This window comes from Antedon bifida, chromosome 2, assembly GCF_963402885.1.
Source record: "Antedon bifida chromosome 2, ecAntBifi1.1, whole genome shotgun sequence".
Lineage (NCBI taxonomy): Eukaryota > Metazoa > Echinodermata > Crinoidea > Comatulida > Antedonidae > Antedon > Antedon bifida.
In genome coordinates this window covers 7,261,926-7,281,998 of record NC_136227.1, presented here as the reverse complement: position 1 = coordinate 7,281,998, position 20,073 = coordinate 7,261,926, and the positions used below count along the sequence as shown (strand labels likewise).

The 20,073-nt window shown below is 34.0% G+C and overlaps 1 protein-coding gene across 2 annotated transcripts in view; it reads left to right on the top strand.

The window, feature by feature from the left end:
- The window catches only part of LOC144836049 (uncharacterized), a 33,865-nt gene that overhangs the window by 10,727 nt on the left and 3,065 nt on the right, over positions 1-20,073 (top strand). The window contains exons 5-33 of one of the 2 annotated variants that reach the window (XM_078691222.1): positions 288-581; positions 2,062-2,168; positions 3,055-3,282; positions 3,714-4,388; positions 4,705-4,887; positions 5,006-5,133; positions 5,638-5,801; positions 6,264-6,494; positions 6,663-6,839; positions 8,126-8,270; positions 8,894-9,063; positions 9,520-9,699; positions 10,120-10,254; positions 10,378-10,439; positions 10,647-10,822; positions 11,156-11,341; positions 11,768-11,886; positions 12,245-12,370; positions 12,555-12,834; positions 13,085-13,234; positions 14,362-14,534; positions 14,837-15,301; positions 15,764-15,904; positions 16,611-16,750; positions 17,251-17,380; positions 17,694-17,894; positions 18,107-18,276; positions 18,890-19,140; positions 19,713-19,913. In XM_078691222.1, coding sequence (XP_078547348.1) covers positions 288-581; positions 2,062-2,168; positions 3,055-3,282; positions 3,714-4,388; positions 4,705-4,887; positions 5,006-5,133; positions 5,638-5,801; positions 6,264-6,494; positions 6,663-6,839; positions 8,126-8,270; positions 8,894-9,063; positions 9,520-9,699; positions 10,120-10,254; positions 10,378-10,439; positions 10,647-10,822; positions 11,156-11,341; positions 11,768-11,886; positions 12,245-12,370; positions 12,555-12,834; positions 13,085-13,234; positions 14,362-14,534; positions 14,837-15,301; positions 15,764-15,904; positions 16,611-16,750; positions 17,251-17,380; positions 17,694-17,894; positions 18,107-18,276; positions 18,890-19,140; positions 19,713-19,913 — 5,788 coding nt within the window. Of the gene's footprint in view, positions 1-287; positions 582-2,061; positions 2,169-3,054; positions 3,283-3,713; positions 4,389-4,704; positions 4,888-5,005; positions 5,134-5,637; positions 5,802-6,263; positions 6,495-6,662; positions 6,840-8,125; positions 8,271-8,893; positions 9,064-9,519; positions 9,700-10,119; positions 10,255-10,377; positions 10,440-10,646; positions 10,823-11,155; positions 11,342-11,767; positions 11,887-12,244; positions 12,371-12,554; positions 12,835-13,084; positions 13,235-14,331; positions 14,535-14,836; positions 15,302-15,763; positions 15,905-16,610; positions 16,751-17,250; positions 17,381-17,693; positions 17,895-18,106; positions 18,277-18,889; positions 19,141-19,712; positions 19,914-20,073 lie in introns of both variants that reach the window. The other variant, XM_078691221.1, reaches the window with a different exon arrangement.

The following is a 20,073-nucleotide window of genomic DNA, read 5'->3' as shown; positions in this document are numbered from 1 at the left end:
AATGATTCTATGAGCGCTCACTGGCTAAACCCAGGAGCTTATGGGGGCCTCTAAGTAATGCCAAGAGGAAAAAACAGGCATTAAAATGTTGAAAAGGCTAAAAACGCCTGGTGCTTTCAGCATTGGAGGGCCACGGGCCTCTGCGTTACGCCACACTGGATTCATCACTTATGTTGCGCTTACGTCCTTGTATTGTGTCTCTAGTGGAAACCAAGTATTAGACTTGCCACCCTACCAATAACAGTAAACACCATGATTAAAATAAATAAATGATTTTGTTCATGTAGCTTCGTTCAACCACTGATGATCTGAAGTCTCGTCTGGAGAGCACAGAAGCTCGGCTACGCATGACTGAGCAAGAACATAGTTCAGATTTAGAAAATGCACTTATTAAACTCGAAGAAGAGCAGCAGAGAAGTGCCAGCCTGGCACACGTCAACTCGATGTTGCGTGAACAGTTGGACCAAGCAACTGCGGCCAATCAGAATCTCACTCAAGACATCAACAAGTTGACGCAAGACTGGGCAAAGGCACGTGATGAGTTGGAGACGAAAGAGTCTGAGTGGAGATCAGAGGAAAGGGTGAGTAATACACCAGCGCTGGGTGAACATGTATTAATTCAGTCCACTCAGTTGCAAAGAACAAAATATCAAGTTTTGGTTTTTAGTCAAATATTATTTATGTTATCTTTTATACATTATTATAATTTTGCTATAAACTTTCTATAAAATAATATAGTTTCTGTACTATTACTAAATACTAATTATAGTACAGACTTTACTGCAATATTTCTGTAAAGTGTTATTGTACTAACTTAAGCTGTGTCTACACTATCAAACTAGTTTGACAAAAAAAGTGTGTCAAATATGGTAGTGATATTCCCAAATATGGTAGTGATTTACTGTTACTATAGTACAGTTATTTCTGTAAAATATTATCCATACTTTAATGTTTTTCTCCATTGTGTCTTGTTACATTCTGTTACTGTATTAAATTTGATTGCAACTTTTTATTCCAACATGTTCTAGATACCATCAACTAATTATTCCATAACAGTGTAATTTGAGTCCCTGGAAACGATATTAGAAACAAATTATTGTTGCCATTATTAAAAATAACGATGCAGCCCAGAGCGATCAATACATTGTTGCGTTATGGGCATTTTACTTATTTGCTGGTTCCTTCCTGAATAGCATTTGATTATTGACTTTTATACATTTTATTGTTATAAAGGCATGATTATTTACATAATAATTACGGTTTTATATTGACAGTACTTAAACATAAAGTCTACATATTTTATCATAATATTTATGAAAGTGTACTTTCATCAAAATATTGATTGCAATTTTTTAAAAGTATAAAATTCTATGCTGTCACATAATTAACTGTAAAACCTGATGCAAATAAAGGAAAATTCAAATTAACCGTGTGCATGTTTATTTAAGATTGATTAAAAAAAATTATAATTAAAAAAATTAATACAATTTTAAGAAATGAATAAAATTAACTTGCCTCAATCATAAATTTATCATAAGTCATCATAGAAATTAGTGTAGGCCTCTATTTTTAAAATGATATAGTATGTCATTAACATTTCCTTAACATAAACATATTTGTTTACTGTTATATCAATAATATGAAATAATACTGTATAGCAACAAAATATAAAACAAAGAATGCTCAATATATCTGCAAGCCACTCTTTGTTTTATGTAAAAATCATATTTTTTTTTACATATTGATCAATACTTTAAAATAAAATCACAACATTTTGTAATACTCTAATGTAATGTTGTTATTCACATAATTTTTAGATTAATTTTTAAAATTGAATTTTGTGAATATTTTGAGGACAATACATCTGATGTCAGTTAGTTTGCTACAGTAATTATGAAACTGCTGCATCATCAAGTTTATATCTTTTCAATTGAACTAATATTGACGGCAATTTCAAGTAGTTTCCTAGATGCATTTAATAATAGTACGCAATATCATATTGTTTTTTAATGAATTTATAAATTGCATTTATTTACGACATAATCAATCCTATTCTTGCAGTCGTTTAATGAGTATTTCAACAACGAACATGCACGACTCCTATCGTTGTGGCGTTCAGTCGTTGGATTCAGACGGTCATTCAGTGAGATGAAATCGGCAACCGAACGGTAAGTACCAGTTCCTCGAATAAATCATTTTTTGTTTGTTTCGCAAAGCCAAATGATGAGTTTTATTAGTGTCGCGTTAAAAAGATGTCTATGTTTAAATTTGCTTTGATTGTCTGAGCTTGTTAAATTAAATTTGATTGTCTGAGCTTGTTGAATTAAATTATTTATGTGGAGTATTATTTGCAAATTTTTGAATAATAAAATTGTGTGGGTGTCACTTAATAACAATAATTATGTACCAATTGACAGTTTTGAGTTTACAGTAAACAATTTAATAATTGTATCTACTTATTTTACCTATTCTACCTATTGTTTGCATTCACTCGCATTTATTTGACTTGCCTCTAGCGTGACAAGAGTTTGTTGAATAAGTGAATACAGTATGTAATAAACCAATAAACTGTGAGCTTATTTCAATTATTATAAGTCTGAAAGATTATAGACAACGTCTTATAAGTCAAAGATCTTCTCCAGGTAGAATGCCATCCTGAGATGAGTGGTAATTAGTAGTGTTGTTTATTTTTAATTCATTTATATTTAATCTATGTAATCTTACTTTATACTATAGACCAGAGATTCCAAAATAAAAGATTGAATGAATGAAATTTAAGATTTGTTGTCCCCCCTGAAAAAATAGTTAAAAAGTTTTTGTTGAATATGCCATTTGTCACACAGTATTTACCTGAAACAAACTTTTTGGGTGACAATACATCTTTACTAAATGCCCTATAATACAGTTCTTCATGAAATAGATAATTATTTCCCTTTCCTTATTTTAGGTCTATATTTCTACAACTATATTAGTGCATTTTTTCCAGAAATAAACAATTTTTGTTAAACATTTTGTGACTGTTTCCATAAAATTATATTTTTACACAATTTGTAGGGATATTTCTCACATGAGATCTGACTTAAATCGTACTTCACGTAACATGCAAACTGCTTGTCTCAACCTTGGGTCAAACATCCGATCGTCTGAACTGACCAGTGGTGCGAACGCTGAGAAAGAACGCTCTGATCGTCTTGCATTGGAGACTCAATTACGAGAAAAGGTTAAAGACAACATGGACTTACAAGCTAAGTTTGAGGCTGAGCGAGCTGATCTTAATTCAAGGTTGGTTAATGTTTACTATCGCAATGAGACAGTACTGTGTTATTAGGAACCATGTCAACATTATTTTACTGCAGTTAATGCAGTAACTACATAATTCATCAAGCTTTTCTTTGGATAATAATGCACACTGGTTATTGCATTGACTATTACATTGAAACAAAGTCATGTGTTACTGCAGTAAACAAAAGTGTATGTAGTTACTGCAGTAGAACCCTTCCCTCCCATTTCAATTCACACACATTTCTTTAATGTCCCTAATTTTCCAAATTCTTTACTACTGTGTAAAATGCAATATATTACCTTGCAATTATAATTAATCTGCTTATTTCTATTGCTCAATTACCAAAAAGAATGTTTAAAATATAAGATTTATTTCTACAAATGTTTGATTGTTGGTAACCATCATTCTTTGATTTCATACTTTTTTTTAGAATTAACGAGTTGACTGTGATGAATGAGAAATATAAGATCCAGATAGCTGAGAAAGACAACTTAGTTCACACAATGAACAAAGGCAATGATGATTCTGGAAAGACTGAATCCAGCAAAGATTTCCCTGATGGTGAGAACATGCAAGGGCTACGAGAGGAGTGTGAAGCTTTACACACCGCCCTCCGTGACATTGCACAAGCTGTCATTCAAGATGCGGAAGATACAACCTTGGTAGAGAATGCTAAAGATGATGGCGAGATAACTTTCCCGACTCCATACGCCTGGTCCACCCCGATGAGGTCACCGTCTCCATCACGACTTCTTCGGAGTGGTAGATCATTGTCACCATCAAGACACTCTCGTTCACCTTCTAGGAACGCTCCTTCTCCAGGACGTCCAGGCTCGCCACAGTTTGCTGAGTCAACATTCTCTGCCGTGCAGGCTGCCCTGCAAAAGCGCCAGCTACAAGTGCAGGAATTAAGAGCGAAATTGATCTCATCCAAAGACCAAGGAGAAGTACTCAAGAAACATCTTGAAAAGGCGGAGAATGACCAACGTCAGCAAGAACGACAGAACATGGCACTAAATGAGGAACTTGAGTCTGCTAAACGACAAGCTGAGGACATCCGAAGAGATCGTGATAGATTGAGAAACTCTCTGGAAGCTACAGGAAGGTAAATATTACTAAATTTTAGAGTTAAAGAATTTATGGGTATTTTAAATTTAAGTTACGCCATTTTCTGTGTTGCTGTTTTCCAATAATAAACAGGTATGGTTTCCTATCTGAAATATTTATACAGGCAACAAACATGATCATATTGGTCAGACCTCCTGCCAAATAATATTACATATTATTTTCTGTAAAATGGAACAATTTCAGTTTATATTTTTCTGTCATGCTATGTGAGAGTGATGATGTTTTACCAGTCAAGTGTGGTGTTGTGCGGATAGAATTTCAGCTTATCAAAAAATTAATCTTTTTGTTTTCAGTGAAAAATCAGCTCTTGAGAACCTGAGAGCCTCGCTCAATGATCAAATTGAAGCCTTGAACTTGGAGTGTGAACGGCTACAAGCTGCCAACTCTGAACTGCAGCGACAAAGAGACAATCTGGAGGATGAGAATGAAGATCGGGACAAGGATATGGAAAGACAGAAGAAGGAAATTGAAAGAAGGTATGTGGAATCTAGTCTTTGTTTTTTCCCAATTAATTCTTATACTATGTTTTATTTATTTAACATAGAGATCCTAACTACTCTTTAAAATAAATAAATATTCCTTTTTATGTGACAGTCACAAGTTAATTGATCAAGTTGAAAGCAAGAACTCCTCCTTGAAAGAAGAGATTGTTGCTCTCAAAGAAGCATTCAATAAAGCTATTCTCGAGAAAGAAGTCTTAGAACAAGAAAAAGCAGAGATCAGTAAGTAATACTATTTACTAATACTATTACTATTAGAAAACCAGTGCTATATATTGCAATAGACATCTGACAGTTATTTATACTAAACAACATCAACACTGTGGTCTGAGATAATATATAGTAATAACATTTACTCTCTCAAAACTGAACATCAATGTTAGCAGTCTCACTGTTTACTTAGGCCTAAGGCTCCAGCCTAGGTCTTTATACCGCATTTTCCCCCTGGCCACTTATTGTTATTAGTAAATATTGTTGTGATCAATACAGTATAGAATCTGCCTCATAGTGTTTGCCATGTCAATATTTAACAACACTTGACCTTTGTACATGCATTTCATAATTCTTAAGTAGAAAAGGTATTTTATTATGTTACAATTAGCCAGTTATTAAAGGTTATTGACATATTAAAACCAATTTCCAAATTCAACTTGGTTAATTATTAGAAGTCTAATCCTTAGTTCTTAAGCTCATGATCACTTACTGTGCATTTCTTTAACGTTGCAGATGAAGCACTTTCACAGGTGGAAAGCCACCGTGCTGAGTTGCAGCTGAATATGAACAGGCTTAAGACCGAGGAGTCTAGGCTGAAGGATGCATTGATTAAGATGCAAGCACTGAATGAAGGCCTAGGCCAAGATAAGATTGAGCTCAACAAGATTATCATGATGGTAGTTATTTTTTTTTTTTAATTTAATAATTTAAATACAGTTAGAACTTCTAACAAAGTATCCCCTTAAAGCTCTGTCTACACTATCAAAGTTTATGTGACAAAAAATGTGATGTGCCCATATATGGACATGATGATGTCATATCACTACCATATTTGGGCACATCACACTTTCTGTCAAACTACTTTGATAGTGTGGACAGCTTTATAGAGGTGTCTTCTGAATAGGCCATATATTTCCTCTTGTTTCATGACCAAGAGTCTATTTAATAGAGGTCTCTTCTGACTAGCAGTGCTCCAAAGAAGGGTTCTACTCTTCTTTTAGAGAGACACACCATTTGGCGATAGTTGTTTTGCCAGCTCTTGTCTCTCCTCAGTGCTCCCTTTTTATGTATCACTGAAAGGAATAAATAAAAAATATAATACACAAAAAAAATGATAACTGTACATGTATTTACAATAGATGGAAAGTGAGAAGGCTTCTTTATTGTCTGAGAAAGGTGAACTTGAGCAAGAGAAGTCCAGCATCCGAGAAGAGCTTGTCAGAGTTGAGAACGAAAAGATGGATACAGAGACAGAGAAGATGGGTCTGGATCAGAGTCTAAACCTTGCGGAACAGAGTAAAGAGCGTCTGGAAGAGGAGTTTACAATGATGATGAAACAAAAGACTGATCTGCAAGATAGCTTGGCTGTGGTAAGTCTTGTTGACAAACGTTTGGTAGTATTTGTTTGTTTTTGATCAGACTTATCTTTTCAGCCACTTGAAACGAGCATACATGTGTTTTGTTTATTTTCATTTGTACAAATAATATATTTACCAGCCTAAACTGAAACTGTACTCTACATTTTTGTTACTAATTAGCTTGGTCGCCAAAAGAAGAGTCTTGCCGAGGAGTTGCTGCAATCCCGCCGTGAACTGGAGAGACAAGGAAGCACTGTTGTGAGAGTTGCCCGAGAGAAAGAAGATCTCACAAAGGAGAAAGCAAGTCTCATAGTCCAGCTGACTGCTTCGGAACGTGAGAACCGTGCTCAGTCTGAGGTAAGTTGGTTCAGTCTTTAAGATATTGATTTTGTTTCAATTAAATAAACACCCTCAACTTATCGAGTTATTTATAAAAAATTGTAAGTTTTGTTTCAATTACGTTCAATATCTGAGACTTAAAAGTATTAATTGTTCTACTGAGTCATGCTAACTGAACCTAAACAATATTTTTAGGGCTGGTTTTAGTTATTTTTGTCATGTTATTGGTTATTTGATTTGCTGTTTTGCTGAAATAAACACAAACATTATTAGGATTACTATAATACAGATTTGTAATACATACTTCTCCAACAAATATGCTCAATCTGCTTTTTGGAAGCTATTTTTCAGAAAGCCTTAAGCTCTGTCCACACTATCAAACTTAGTGTGATGTGCCCAAATATGGTAGTGATATGACATCATCCATATGTGTCCATATATGGGCACATGACATTATATTGTCACATAAAGTTTGATAGTGTAGACAGAGCTTTATTCAGATCAATAAAATCGCGAATTTAAAATGAGAAGAATTTAATGCTTCATTGAAGAGAGATAAAAAAAAAAAATTTTGCATGTAGAGAGAGCGATTGCTTTGGAGTGATAAAATACATCTAGAGAGTAGCTTTTATGCACACCAGAGTGCTTCCTCTAAGGTAGAGGTGGATTTAAATAGTATTTGCTTTTGCATTTACAGGGAAGCTATCTGCTATTGGTGATGGAATTTAACATTTAACATTTAATATAATTAATATGTTAACTCGGGTTGACTAACATTATTTTTTAGAACAATTTCTTGAAATTAAACTTTGGACTTATTATTTTGAGAATTGTAACCACCAGGTATTAGTGGTTAAAGTCCATATTAAAAGCTCTTAAACCTTTCTATACCTTCAAGCAATATAAAATACATACGTAATAAATAATACAGAAATGTATTTATTAATTTTACTATTTTAAATAAATTATTAAAAAAATTGGTTTTCATCAGTTATCTAGTGTCCAGTACTTTTACTAAATCTGTTTTTAGTATGTGCAGCGCTTAGAAGTTTCACAACATTAGGCGCTATATAAATCTAGGATATTATTATCGGCTGAAAATCACCTGATTTTTTGTATATAAATTAAATATTTAATTTTAAACTATACTAACATAACACAAATACTATTCTTTAATGATGATCTTTATTCAAATGTTAATTATATATTTTTTAATGTTCCATTTTTTTTTTGTCTAATACCAAATTATTTTAAGAACAATGTTTTAGAATCAAGAATTATATTTTTTTCATCGTATCTTTCAGGTAATTGCAGCGTTGAGTAGCGACAAAGAGAGCCTAGAGACTGCCCTCTATGAGATGCAGCAGACTGCCGTCAAGCTTGAGAATCGTAAAGAACAACTTGAAGCAGACGTTCAAGAGCTACAACTTTCAAAAGAAGCGCTTACAGGTAAATATTTTTATTTTTCTAGTGTGAACCAGCCCTTGGAAGTATGTAATATGCACCTTATTTGCAGCTTGAAGTATACAAATGCATCTAGTTTATACTAGTGTGAACCAGCACATATACTGTGAAATATGTTAATGAACTATGTTTGCTTTATTGTGAGCAAGCCCCCTCCTGGAAGTTATGTCAATGGTTTTAATGTAAACTGGCATTATACATTGAAATATTGAAATTAAAATCTAATTTTCTTTGATGTGAACCAGTTGATGTTATACATGCTGAACTTAATACAAACTTGTCTAAAATCTAATCTATATTACAGTAGAACCCCTATTAAGGGGACACCTTGGAGATCCAACAAAGTGTCCCCTTTATAGGGATGTCTCTAAATAGGGGTGTTAGTGTTAATTCATTATTGTCTAATTTTTTCTATTTGGAAAGTGTCCACTTGATAGGCGTGTCCCCTAAATGGGGGTGCCTCAAAACAGGGATTTCAATGTATTGATTTCATCTCAGATTAAATACTGTTATATTAAGTAAATATTGTTTAAGAGCAGCTTTATTGACATATTATTAATTTTATGTTAATTAGATGATTAATAAATAATCCTTTGTTTACATTTTAGTTGACCTTGCTCGTGTAAACAAAGAAATTGAGATCCTGAGCGCAAAGAGCGAACGTGATATTGAGATGCTTAACCAGGCAATTGCTCAGATGGAGAACGACGCTCAGATGGTGGCCAAGCAGCAGGAAGAAGCTCATGAAGATGAGGTCGATGGCCTAGCTAGAGAAAAGGTAGGCTTATTATGGCACAATTCTATCATCACAAGTTTTGAGCAACCGGCAACATTAAATATATATTCTTAGGCCATCAACCTTTGCACTGTGCATCTTGAATCAGAGTTGCTGTAAAAATGACACAATGTTATTGTAAATCAAAATTATAGTAGGCCTACATTGTTAAACTAGTCTGCTGTCTATTTCTAACACAGTGTTCAAATCTTGCGTAGAGAACTATAGCACATGAATTTATACTGCATGGTTCACACTCAAATGTGTAAAAAAAACATGAAATAAGACTTCCTTTTACTTGTGCAGTACATGTATTGTTAGAAAAACCCTGTTAGAAGTTTTGTTTGGCTACTCTTCAATGCCTGGTGTATAATCCTCAATTGCTGATATGCAAAACAGATCAGCGCTCTTGATAGCAAATGTGCGTAATGTTAATAAAATTGTTTCCAATTAATTCAGGATCGAATCAGCAAAGAGTTCAACGAGGAGAAAGAAAAGCTGATTGAGGAAGCCGCTAAGGAGAAGGAGGAGATGCAATCCGAGTTCGAGCTTGAGAAAGAGAATCTAACGGAAGAAATATCCAACCTACAGAAGGACCGTGATGAGAGTCTTCTGATGGCAGAGAACAGTAAACAGCAGGTTATTGATTTTTCCTTGTCAAACTGTTTGCAACAAATTAGTTTTCTGTACAAATAATGTTAATATTGTTTGTAGTATATTGTTAGCAATAATCCCTCTAGGGATGACATCAGAATTTTTCTACTGCAGCTACTGCAGTAATTCCATTTTGTACTACATTAATATATGATTTTAGTTTGTTATGTTCCAATATAGAAGTTTATGAGATAGTCATTGCAATGAACAGGTTAAAGAGTAAATAAAATATAGTTGTTAAGCTATTTGTATCATCTAGTGTGTTTTTGAGTGATTGTACATCCGAGAGTGGCTGTTACTATTTCGTGAACAAGTTTTCCTCATAATATATTTTACTTAAAAGATTTCCTGAATTTAGTAAAATATATACTTTGAAATAACAACATTTAACCGTGTTATTTTCAGGCTCTCTCAATCGCTCAACAAGATAAGAACCAGGTAGCTGAGAAACTGAGCAATGCTCAGCGAGAGCTTGTCAACGCATCGATGGAAATGGATCGACTAAAACGAGAGTCATTTGCCAGAGCCGAACAAGACAAGGTATGTTGACAAATTTTAAGACTAATTCCTTTAGTGAGTGGATTGGTTTGGTTAGACAGTGTTGCCTCTATATACTAGGCGCATCTCTTATTACCTTTTTGCAATTTGCTTTTTACATTGTAGAATGCCATCACAGCTGCCCATGAAGAGCTCAAAGATCTGACCTCTAAATTTGAGGAAGCTATGTAAGTATTTTTTGAAGAAGTAAAGTGACCTTTGAACTTTGCTGATGTCCTGTTAATGTAAAATAGAAATAGTATGTATTACTTATTTAAAAAAAAAGTGTAATTCTAGTGACTATTTGATTTGACAGACAATAAAATTCCAAACAAATATTCATAATTTTAGTCAGCAAGTCAATAAAATAATTATTTTGCTTTGTTTATTGGTAGGGATGAACGTGAGAAAGAAGCAAAGGAATTGAGCAACCAGATAAAAGATCTACAAAAGGTGAAGGAAGGGTTAATGAGAGAGGTATCTGAGCTTAAGACTCAACTGAAGATGGTTGAGGAAGGTCGCGATGGGGTCAGACGAGATCTAATAGAAGCCCATCGAAAGATCAGAGAAGGTATGACAACAACAGATAACCTTTTAAACCATAATTTTAACATGGTTTTGATTTTATTCCAATAATAACCCATAAACTGATATATAAATACATTTTTTTATGGTTTTGATTTTATTCCATTAATAAACATAAATTTATATATAAATACATTTTTTTTTAAAGGGAGATATTAGTTTAACTCTTAATTCGACAACCATTTATGAAATAGGTGAATTACATTATATCAATAAAAATCTAAATTGATATTTGATTAACATTTTTTATATATTAATTTAGAAAATTGATTTTATAATCATCATTTTAAATAATAATTATCGTGATGTTTTTTTACAGCTGATGAAGGCCGCGAGTTATTGCGAAAAGAATCAATGGACTTAAAACGTCAACTTAACGATGAGGTGTTAGCAAAAGAAGCGATACAAATGTCCAATGAAGAGCATAGAAACAAAATCAAGAAAATTGAAAGTGATAGGATAATACTAAACAGAAGCGTTGATGAAAAAAATCAAAAACTTGAAAGTAAGTTTTATTTACACCTGAAAAGAAACTACTGTTACAATAGTCTAAGATTTTGTCTATTCCTACAGCCAGCCTATGCATTCAGTCGGCCTAGGCCTAGTAACAGCCAACCTATACATTCAGTCGAATACCCCATTCAGTCAGCCTAGGCCTACAGCCAGCCTGTGCATTCAGTCAGCTTGCCTAGGCCTACAGCTAGCCTATACATTCAGTCAAAAGGTGGGAGAGTTAATTGTAAAATACAGAATTGTTGTTGAAAAGTCCTTGGCTTTTCTACACTATGCTTGTGGGCACACTTCTCTCTCTGTAACACATTTTTACAGGGTGCTATATGACCCTCAATTTTTTAATATAAGATAGTAACATTACAATTGATATTGACATCATAAGCATATTTTAATGTTCAGTCTTTTTGTTTTACACCAGTTCTTGATAAAGATAAGGATAGTATACAGAACGAAGCAGTAAATCTACGAGCAAGTCTACGAGAAGTTGAGAAATCTAGATTAGAAGCGAGACGCGAGTTGCAAGAACTTAGAAGACAGGTGAGTAATTGGCATATATTTACAAATATGTTTATTATTTTCATACCCATTCAACAGCAAGCAACTTGCCAATTACAGGATGGATAAACTATTTTATAATTTATCATGCTTTTTTTAAACTCATTAGAGGCTTTGAGTAGAATAGAAAAAGTTGTGAGTTACAACTCTGGTTTGAATTGACTCTTGATTGAATCCTGGACCTTGGGATAGGAAGGCAAGCACGATAATCACCAAACTACAACTCCACTATATTACCAATTCTACAATGCATAGACATCGTTTATTTCATGTAACTCTTTCAATTTGTTTGTAATATGCCACCCAACACAAAGTTAATAAAATTACATATTTTGTTTAGGTGAAAACTCTAGAGGCTGACCGAACAAAGAAAGCCAAAGAAAACAAAGATTTACAAGGGAAAGTTGTGCATGATAATGAGGTCATTGAAGATCACAGACGAGAGATATTTAGTCTCAAGCAAAAAGTATGCTATTATTTGTTGTTTTTAATAAATATCTAAATAAATTTTCCAGTTCATTATACCAGTCTCCAAAGAAAGTAAAATATCTTGGGAGATTGGAAAAGTAAAAATTTCTTGTGGAAGTATAATAATACATTTTATTTGATTGCATCCAATATTTGAAATTTTTTATTTGTTGTCTATTTAGGTCATGGAGACAGAAACAGGTCGTGAAGGTGCACGTAAAGAGGTACAAAACCTGAAGAGAAAACTGAATGATTTTAACGAAGAAGTCCGCTTACGTGAAAAGCAGTTCCACGCTGCTTTAGACGAAGCTAGCATGAAGGAACGCAAAATTCAGGAACGTCTACGAAACAGTGAATTGGCTTTGGATGGACTCGGTGGTGAATTCGGTGAAGTGAAGTTGAAACTTAGTGCGGCGGAGGGTCGTATAAACGGCTTAGAAGCACAGTTAGCACAGATTGAAGGTAAAGCGACATTAAACGTAAAATCGTGATGTGTTCACTTATCATCACTGCTCGTCACTTCATTTTTTATCCAATTTGAAATTATTACTCAAAAATCATTATTAATTTGTCAAAGTTGACAGTATCTTTATTGCTTAATTTGGAAAAGAACAATGTTGGTGCCATTCTTTCTGAACATTTGTTTGTTGATTAGTTATCGACCTCTGACCTCTTTATTGAGTTCACATTTTGATTTTACTTCTTTTTCCAGGATCCAAGAAGGAAACAGAGTTCAAGTTAGGCAGTTTGTACTCCACTCTAAGGAGGACACTTGGTATTGGTGCTGCTGGCCGTTCTCCTAGCCCTTACCGAACCAGAAGCCCTAGCCCTATTAGGAGACGAGGAAAGTCTCCAGTTAAAGGTTAGAATTTAAAGATTGTTACCAATATTTTAATTACAAAAACTAAAATATTAAAAATTACTTTCACTATTCATAACTACATCATTTGATGTTATATATATATATATATTTTAAAATTTGAATGATTTTAAGTAAAATGTTTTTCGTTAAAATAAGCCTGTTGAATGATGTGATGTGTTGCTTTTAGCTTTTCTTATTGTCAATTAATTTACATTAGTATATTTATTTTTATTTTGATAACTTGGAAATTTAAAATCATTTTGAGAAAAAAATTATTATTATTTGAATTTATTATAATTAGTAAACTACTGATAATTACCATAAAAATGTATCATTTTTATATCAACTATATGAATATTTTGAATGAAATTGAAATACAGTATGTATTTCAGACATACATACATTTATATCTTTATTCTTTCTGCATGTTGCATGTTACAATTGTTTTATCTAAAAAAAACCATTTTTATCATGTAAAATGAATTATAATATTTGCATGCCTCTATGACGACATATATAATTGCATGAAAATTGAGTTTTATTAAAATTACCGAAATTTATATTCCTACTTGATGCTCTACTATGGAGCAAAAAGATTAAAATACCTTATGAAAAAGTTGTGATAACTTTTGCAAATACCCCAACTTCCAAATTGTGTGTATTTATTGATTTAATGTTTAACAGCATGCACACCATTGTTTCACAGTGTGGTGCATTGTTATATATCAAAATCACTGCATATTTTGAATACATATTATTTTGCACTATTTGCTAGAGTTACGATGCTCTACTATGAAACAAAAAGATTGAGTAGTGTTAGATTTTGCGTATACCCTAAATTCCAAAATGTTTGAGAGGAAATGTCCTGAATGATTTTTAAAAATTTGCTATCAACAAAGATTTATTTTTTAAATATTATTATAAGCGTTATTGAATCCAATTCAATCTTGTTTTGATTGATGCTTGTGTGAAAATTAATTATCACTGCCTATTCATTTTTATCATGTAATATTTGTTTTCACTCATTAAAATTTTACTTCATTATTAATGCATGGCTTATGGTTGTGGTGTAATAATACTAACGATCTTTATACCAGGTTTTGACAACACATTCACTACAACCACAGATGGACGTGGTAGCCCGATACCGACTACCGGATCACCTGACCGTTCTCGTAGCCCCGGTCGCAGTATGTCCCCGAATCGTCTTGAACAACTTGTTGCTGATATCGACCCCGAGACTCTCCGTATTGCTTTGCGAGATTTCTCTCAGCAGCTCAAAGATACTGAGAGAGATAGGGTAGGTGTTTTACTATATTGTTTTATTCAGTAATTGTGTTTCTCAATTGGAAATAACAGTTTTACTACTGTTATTGCTTTGCAGTAGTTGTTTTTAACTCCAAAAAAAAAAAATTGAAAAAATATTTATCATCACATTATTACATTTTACGAGGGTGGTCCATCCAGCCAAAGCTGATCATTAGGGGCCCTCACAAAAATACAATTTAACAAGGCAATGACATACAACAATTTAAAATTAGAATTTATAAAATAACTATAATTCTATCTATTAATATTGTTATTTAATTATATTATTTTTAGGATGAAGCCTATGGAAAGATTAAGAGTTTAAATCAAGACATAAGTAACCTAGAACAGGATAGAGGGCGTCTTGAAATGCGCATGCAACATATGCAGAAATCACTTGGGGAAACCGAGGAAGGAAAGAGAGGAGCTGATGGCCGTCTGAGTAGCGCTCAAACTGCACTCATGCTCCAAGAGGAGACCATCAAGAGAATGGAGCGTGAACGTCGTGGCGCTCAAGAAAAGACCAGCGTTCTTGAACGATCGCTACAAGCAGCAGAAGGTGACAAACGAGTTTTGAACGATAAGGTTAACAAAATGAAACAGAATGAGCAGCGACTGGACAGCGAGAAGCAGCAGCTTAGGCAGATGCTGGAGGAGTCTGACAACCGTGGAACTCAACTGGAGTTGAAGCGCAGAGCTCTGGAAGGAGATCTTCAAAGAATGCAGCTATCAATGAATGATCAAGTCACAGAGAACCAGGTTAATGCCGTCTTAATTATCCATTATTACATTCAACTCTCCAAATACCGAATTTTCTAGAACTGGAAACTCCTACAAAACCAAACTTTTCTTGACGTCCGAAATGTCAAAAATGTATTTGTTACCATTAGAAATACATTCCGAATACCAGATTTACAGGAGTTTTATATCAAATATTTCTCCTCCAACTTGTTTTATTAGCACAATTCTTGGTATATGTTATGTATATGTTAAATTTCTTTATTTAACTGTATGTATGTGGGCTTATTAAAATAAAGGGGAAAATAGTCGTCGGATGTAGAGGATTGCCAGTAAATAAAATAACATTTCAATTAAATGTATCGGATGTGACCAATACCTCGTGCATACTTTAAAATATCTTTATATCATTTCTTTTTTTACAAAATATCTTTGTTTATCAATGATTTTAATCAATATTATTTATTTTTGTTTTTTTGATAGGTTCTTAAAGAGCGAATGGATTCCTTGATGAGACAGATACAAGATCTTGAGAGCAAGAGAACATCGCTACAGCTTACTGTTGACAGACTCTCCACGTCATTGGCAAAAACTGAGGAGGGAGAAAGCTCTCTTAAAGATAAGGTTAGGGTTTAAACTTAACTTGTTATCATATAATTTTGCAAACTAATTTAGTAAATCACAAAATAACATACAAAATCAGAATTAGCTAGATTTTGATAAACCATCCTGGTTTATGCATACTTGCCAACCTACCTATCCTCTCTGGGCCCTTTTTCCCATAATGTTGCAAGTTTTCGTCTCAAGTGAACCTGTGGCCGTATTCACCAATCACACTTAAGTGAGATTTTTCCCTTAAATCCTAAGAATTTCCCTTAAATCAAGAAAAAATAGGGGTTTCACTTAAGTGGTATTCACAAAAGATTTAAGGTTAAGGGAAACCCTTAACTTGGTCTATTTTCCCACTGTTCTTTGGCCACAAGTTATGCTTTGTTTCAAGATTCTTTCCCAATAACTTTTTCCACTGTCTGCCTCCACATTGTTTTAATATCCTATTTTCCTCCTGCCTTCTGGAGTCTCGAGATAAAAACAGTACTGGGTTTGATCAAACCAACACTCCTGCTCTCAACTAGTCATTCATTTATGGAAGTACTGATTAATAAAGTGTATCAGGTGGTGAATGAATGGGATAAGATATAACAAAATTTGATTTTAGTTGACAGAAGTTTTATTTTTTGTTAGAATCTAGTTATATTTTAGTATTACTGTATCATAATAATTAATTACCTAATAACTTAATTAATTCTTTATTTCTGTCTTTTTTTGGTAGGTACAATCTCTTTCAATGTCACTTAATGATAGCACATCCACATCAAACCAACTTCAGGATAAGATCCAACAGGTACAGCAGTCATTGACCAGCAGCGAACATGACAGACGAGTTCTACAGGAAAGACTGGATGCTGCAAGGTGAGTTGATCAATATTCCAATCATATGAGTGTCCTTTCTAGAATTCCTCCACTTCAAAACAGATTTCTTAAGAGTTTGAGGTGTTATACATTTACTTCGGTAAAAAGGATGCTACTTTGTTTTGTTTTATATTATTGATCTTCAATTGAGGCAATTGGGATTTGGCCCTATACAAGCCCTCCACAGACATACATCAGCCACAGTGCAGCATCTAATTAACAACAGGTGCTGACATTGACAAATATACACCCTTATTTTTCCGAAATATGCACTATGTTCATCAAAGTGCACACAAGTCAGATGTGTACACTGGGCCTTCAGTTTTAAGTCCTTATCCGAGAAGACTATGGTTGAGAAGAATCTTGAATCTGTGCTAATTTTATGGCTGTGGTGTGCCTCTGTCACTCGCCCCAACTTGATGAGACAGTACATTTTATGTTGTCCAGTGTAGACATAAAAATGAATCCAACTAATAGTTTTTCATTGTTTTCTGTTTTAGGCAAACTGTATCAGACACAAAGAAACAAAACCATCAATTGATGGAGAGACTTCAGGCAATTCAGAATGATAACTCTGACCTTGAGGTGCGACACTCTGAGGTCGAGGCTCAAGTCCGAAATTCACAGCAGGTATGGGTTCAAGAATTTAAAATAGCAAATTTATTAATGAAAAAAATATAATGAAATTAGTTGATTTCAAATATATAACTAAATAACTGAAAATTGTCAGCTTCTTTGTGACCGAATGTAACCCTATCCATCAGCGGAAGCTTTGTGGTCTTGAGGAATCACCAGGCTAGTAGTGATTAGGTTGTGGGTTCAAATCGCAACTTGCAATTATTTGCATTTTTTTCAGAAGATGTTCTCAATTTTCTGAGTATGCAGTAAAGTTAAGTCAAAGTATGGAAAACTTCTGACAAGTTAAAATTGTTTTTAATTTCAGCTTTTGAAACAGAGACAAGAATCTGAAGAGGGCGCCATGCAAACAATCCGTAAATTACAAGATGAAAAACGAGGTTTCCAAGAGCACATTGTTACACTCCAGAGGGCGTATGCCAACTTGGAATCAGAGAAGCGCGGAATAGAAAGAAACGCCGGTCGTCTTGAGAAAGACAAAAATGCCCTTAAGAAGACGTTAGACAAGGTTAGATCATTTTAAATAAATCTTGTTGATATTATTTCTGCTGTATAGTCTCTAGTTTTAAAATTGGGGTTGTAGGGCGTAGTAGTAGGGTAGTACAGGAATGTAAGTGCAAGTCACACTTTTTTTGTAAATAAGCATTTTTTGTCATTATGTATACGGTAGTTGTCAACTTCCCAAATTAATTATTTTTTACATTTATTTATTCGACATAGGTTGAGCGTGAGAAGATCAACATTGATGAGGCTGTAATGCGTGTATCCTCTGAGAAAGGTATGCTGGATAAGACATTGTCAGGCCTAGAACAAGAGAACACAGATTTGAACCGTCAAGTTCAGACACTGCAGAGCTCACTGGCAGAAACTGAACAACAGCATGCCACACGGTAAGAATTGATCTGACAAACACTTTGTTAATACATTTCCACCTTGATAACAACTTAAACCTCAGCAAACTACTTTGTCATGAGGTGCACTGCCTAACTATTGCGGTTTGCAGAAAAGTGTCAACTGGTCTACAACAGTAAACTTTTCTTGCCAAACTCAGAGCAAAGCTCTGTCTACACTATCAAACTAGTTTGATCAAAAAAGTGTGATGTGCCTAAATATGGTAGTGATATGCCCAAATATGGTAGTGATATGACATCACCATATCCGTATATGTGCAAATCACATTTTGTTGTCACATAAAGTTTGATGGTGTGGACAGGGCTTTAGGTCAAGTTTACAAACTAAAGTTTGCTAGTGTAAATGGCATAAATCTACAACCAAAGTAAGATACAAGATTCATAAAATTTTATTTGTCCGATTGGTTTTGCTTGGCATAATTAAGACAATAAAATCAAATTGCATAAATGCTAAAATGCCAATTTTAAAAAAATACTGTTAAAATACTGTTAAAATGATTAAAATTCAAAACAAAAATTACTGTTTAGAGTTATCGTCAAAATATTTAATGAATAATTACATTATATCATACATACTGTCATTTGCTTTCAGCTTGATAGATCTAACCACCAGGCATCGACAAGAGATGGAGATGGAGACAGACCGGCTTCGCGGAGCTCAAGTGCAAGCTGAGCGCACCCTGGAGACCCGTGAACGAGCACACCGACAACGAGTGAAGGGCCTAGAGGAGCAGGTATCAACACTGAAGGATCAGCTTAGTAAAGAAATGCGTAAACGACAACAGTATATTACACGCACTGCAAAGAACCATGATGAAATACAAGATTTAAGGAATATGCTAAGTAAGGATTTGTTATGATTAATATTACGTGCTCTCCCCACCCACTTCCTTCCATGGTGATGGTTTTTATTAGAGCTAGAATGCAGGGCTTGAAATTCACCCTAGCAAACTAGAAATTTCCTAGTTGAAAATTTAAAAAACTGGTTTACAAGTTACTTTTTACTATAGCAAAACTTTCCCGATTTCTGTGGATTCAACATTCATTTTAATTAATTGAGTTACCCAAAATGTAGCTTACTTCTCATTGATTAAATACATTTTGAGCCTTAGAATGTGACATATGCAATATGCTTATCTACAAAGCTCATAGATGGTTCGCATACAGTCCATGTCGACCTATTTCCACAATTGTGTAATGCCATTTTTTGAGGGTTTGAGGTGCCATTAAATTCCAATTTTACCCACTAAGAACCAAAAATAAAATGTATTGTCTGAAATGAGAATTTTACATTGAAACTTTGACCTTTGATTTTTGGCACACTAGTTATTCTTTATTACAGCTAGTTGTCAAATTGTAGTAGTGTGTGATCCTTTTTGTTTCTAAGCTTGCTTTCAATGTTGCTTCTTTTCTAGGTGATTCTTTGCACAACGTTTCACGTGACCCAACACTTGACCCCTTACTCCTTGAGCATGAAACACGTAAACTGGATGAATCTATGGGATACTCTGGCTACGGTGGGGCATCACCCCCTGTCAGTCTGAATGCCTCAAGGCGCACTCGAAGTGCCTCACCGGTGCAGTTGCCTGCCCAGGCCACATCCACCCCAGCTAGAGGTATGGGTATCTGCTTGTTTGAGTAAAATATTAGTTTTAGTATTTCAGTGTAATACAGTCAACTCTCCAAAAACTGCATAATTCTGAACTGGCCAGTTTTCTTTTTATTTCATACAATTTGAAGAGACTCAGGAACTGTATGAAAACTTGTTCTCATTTG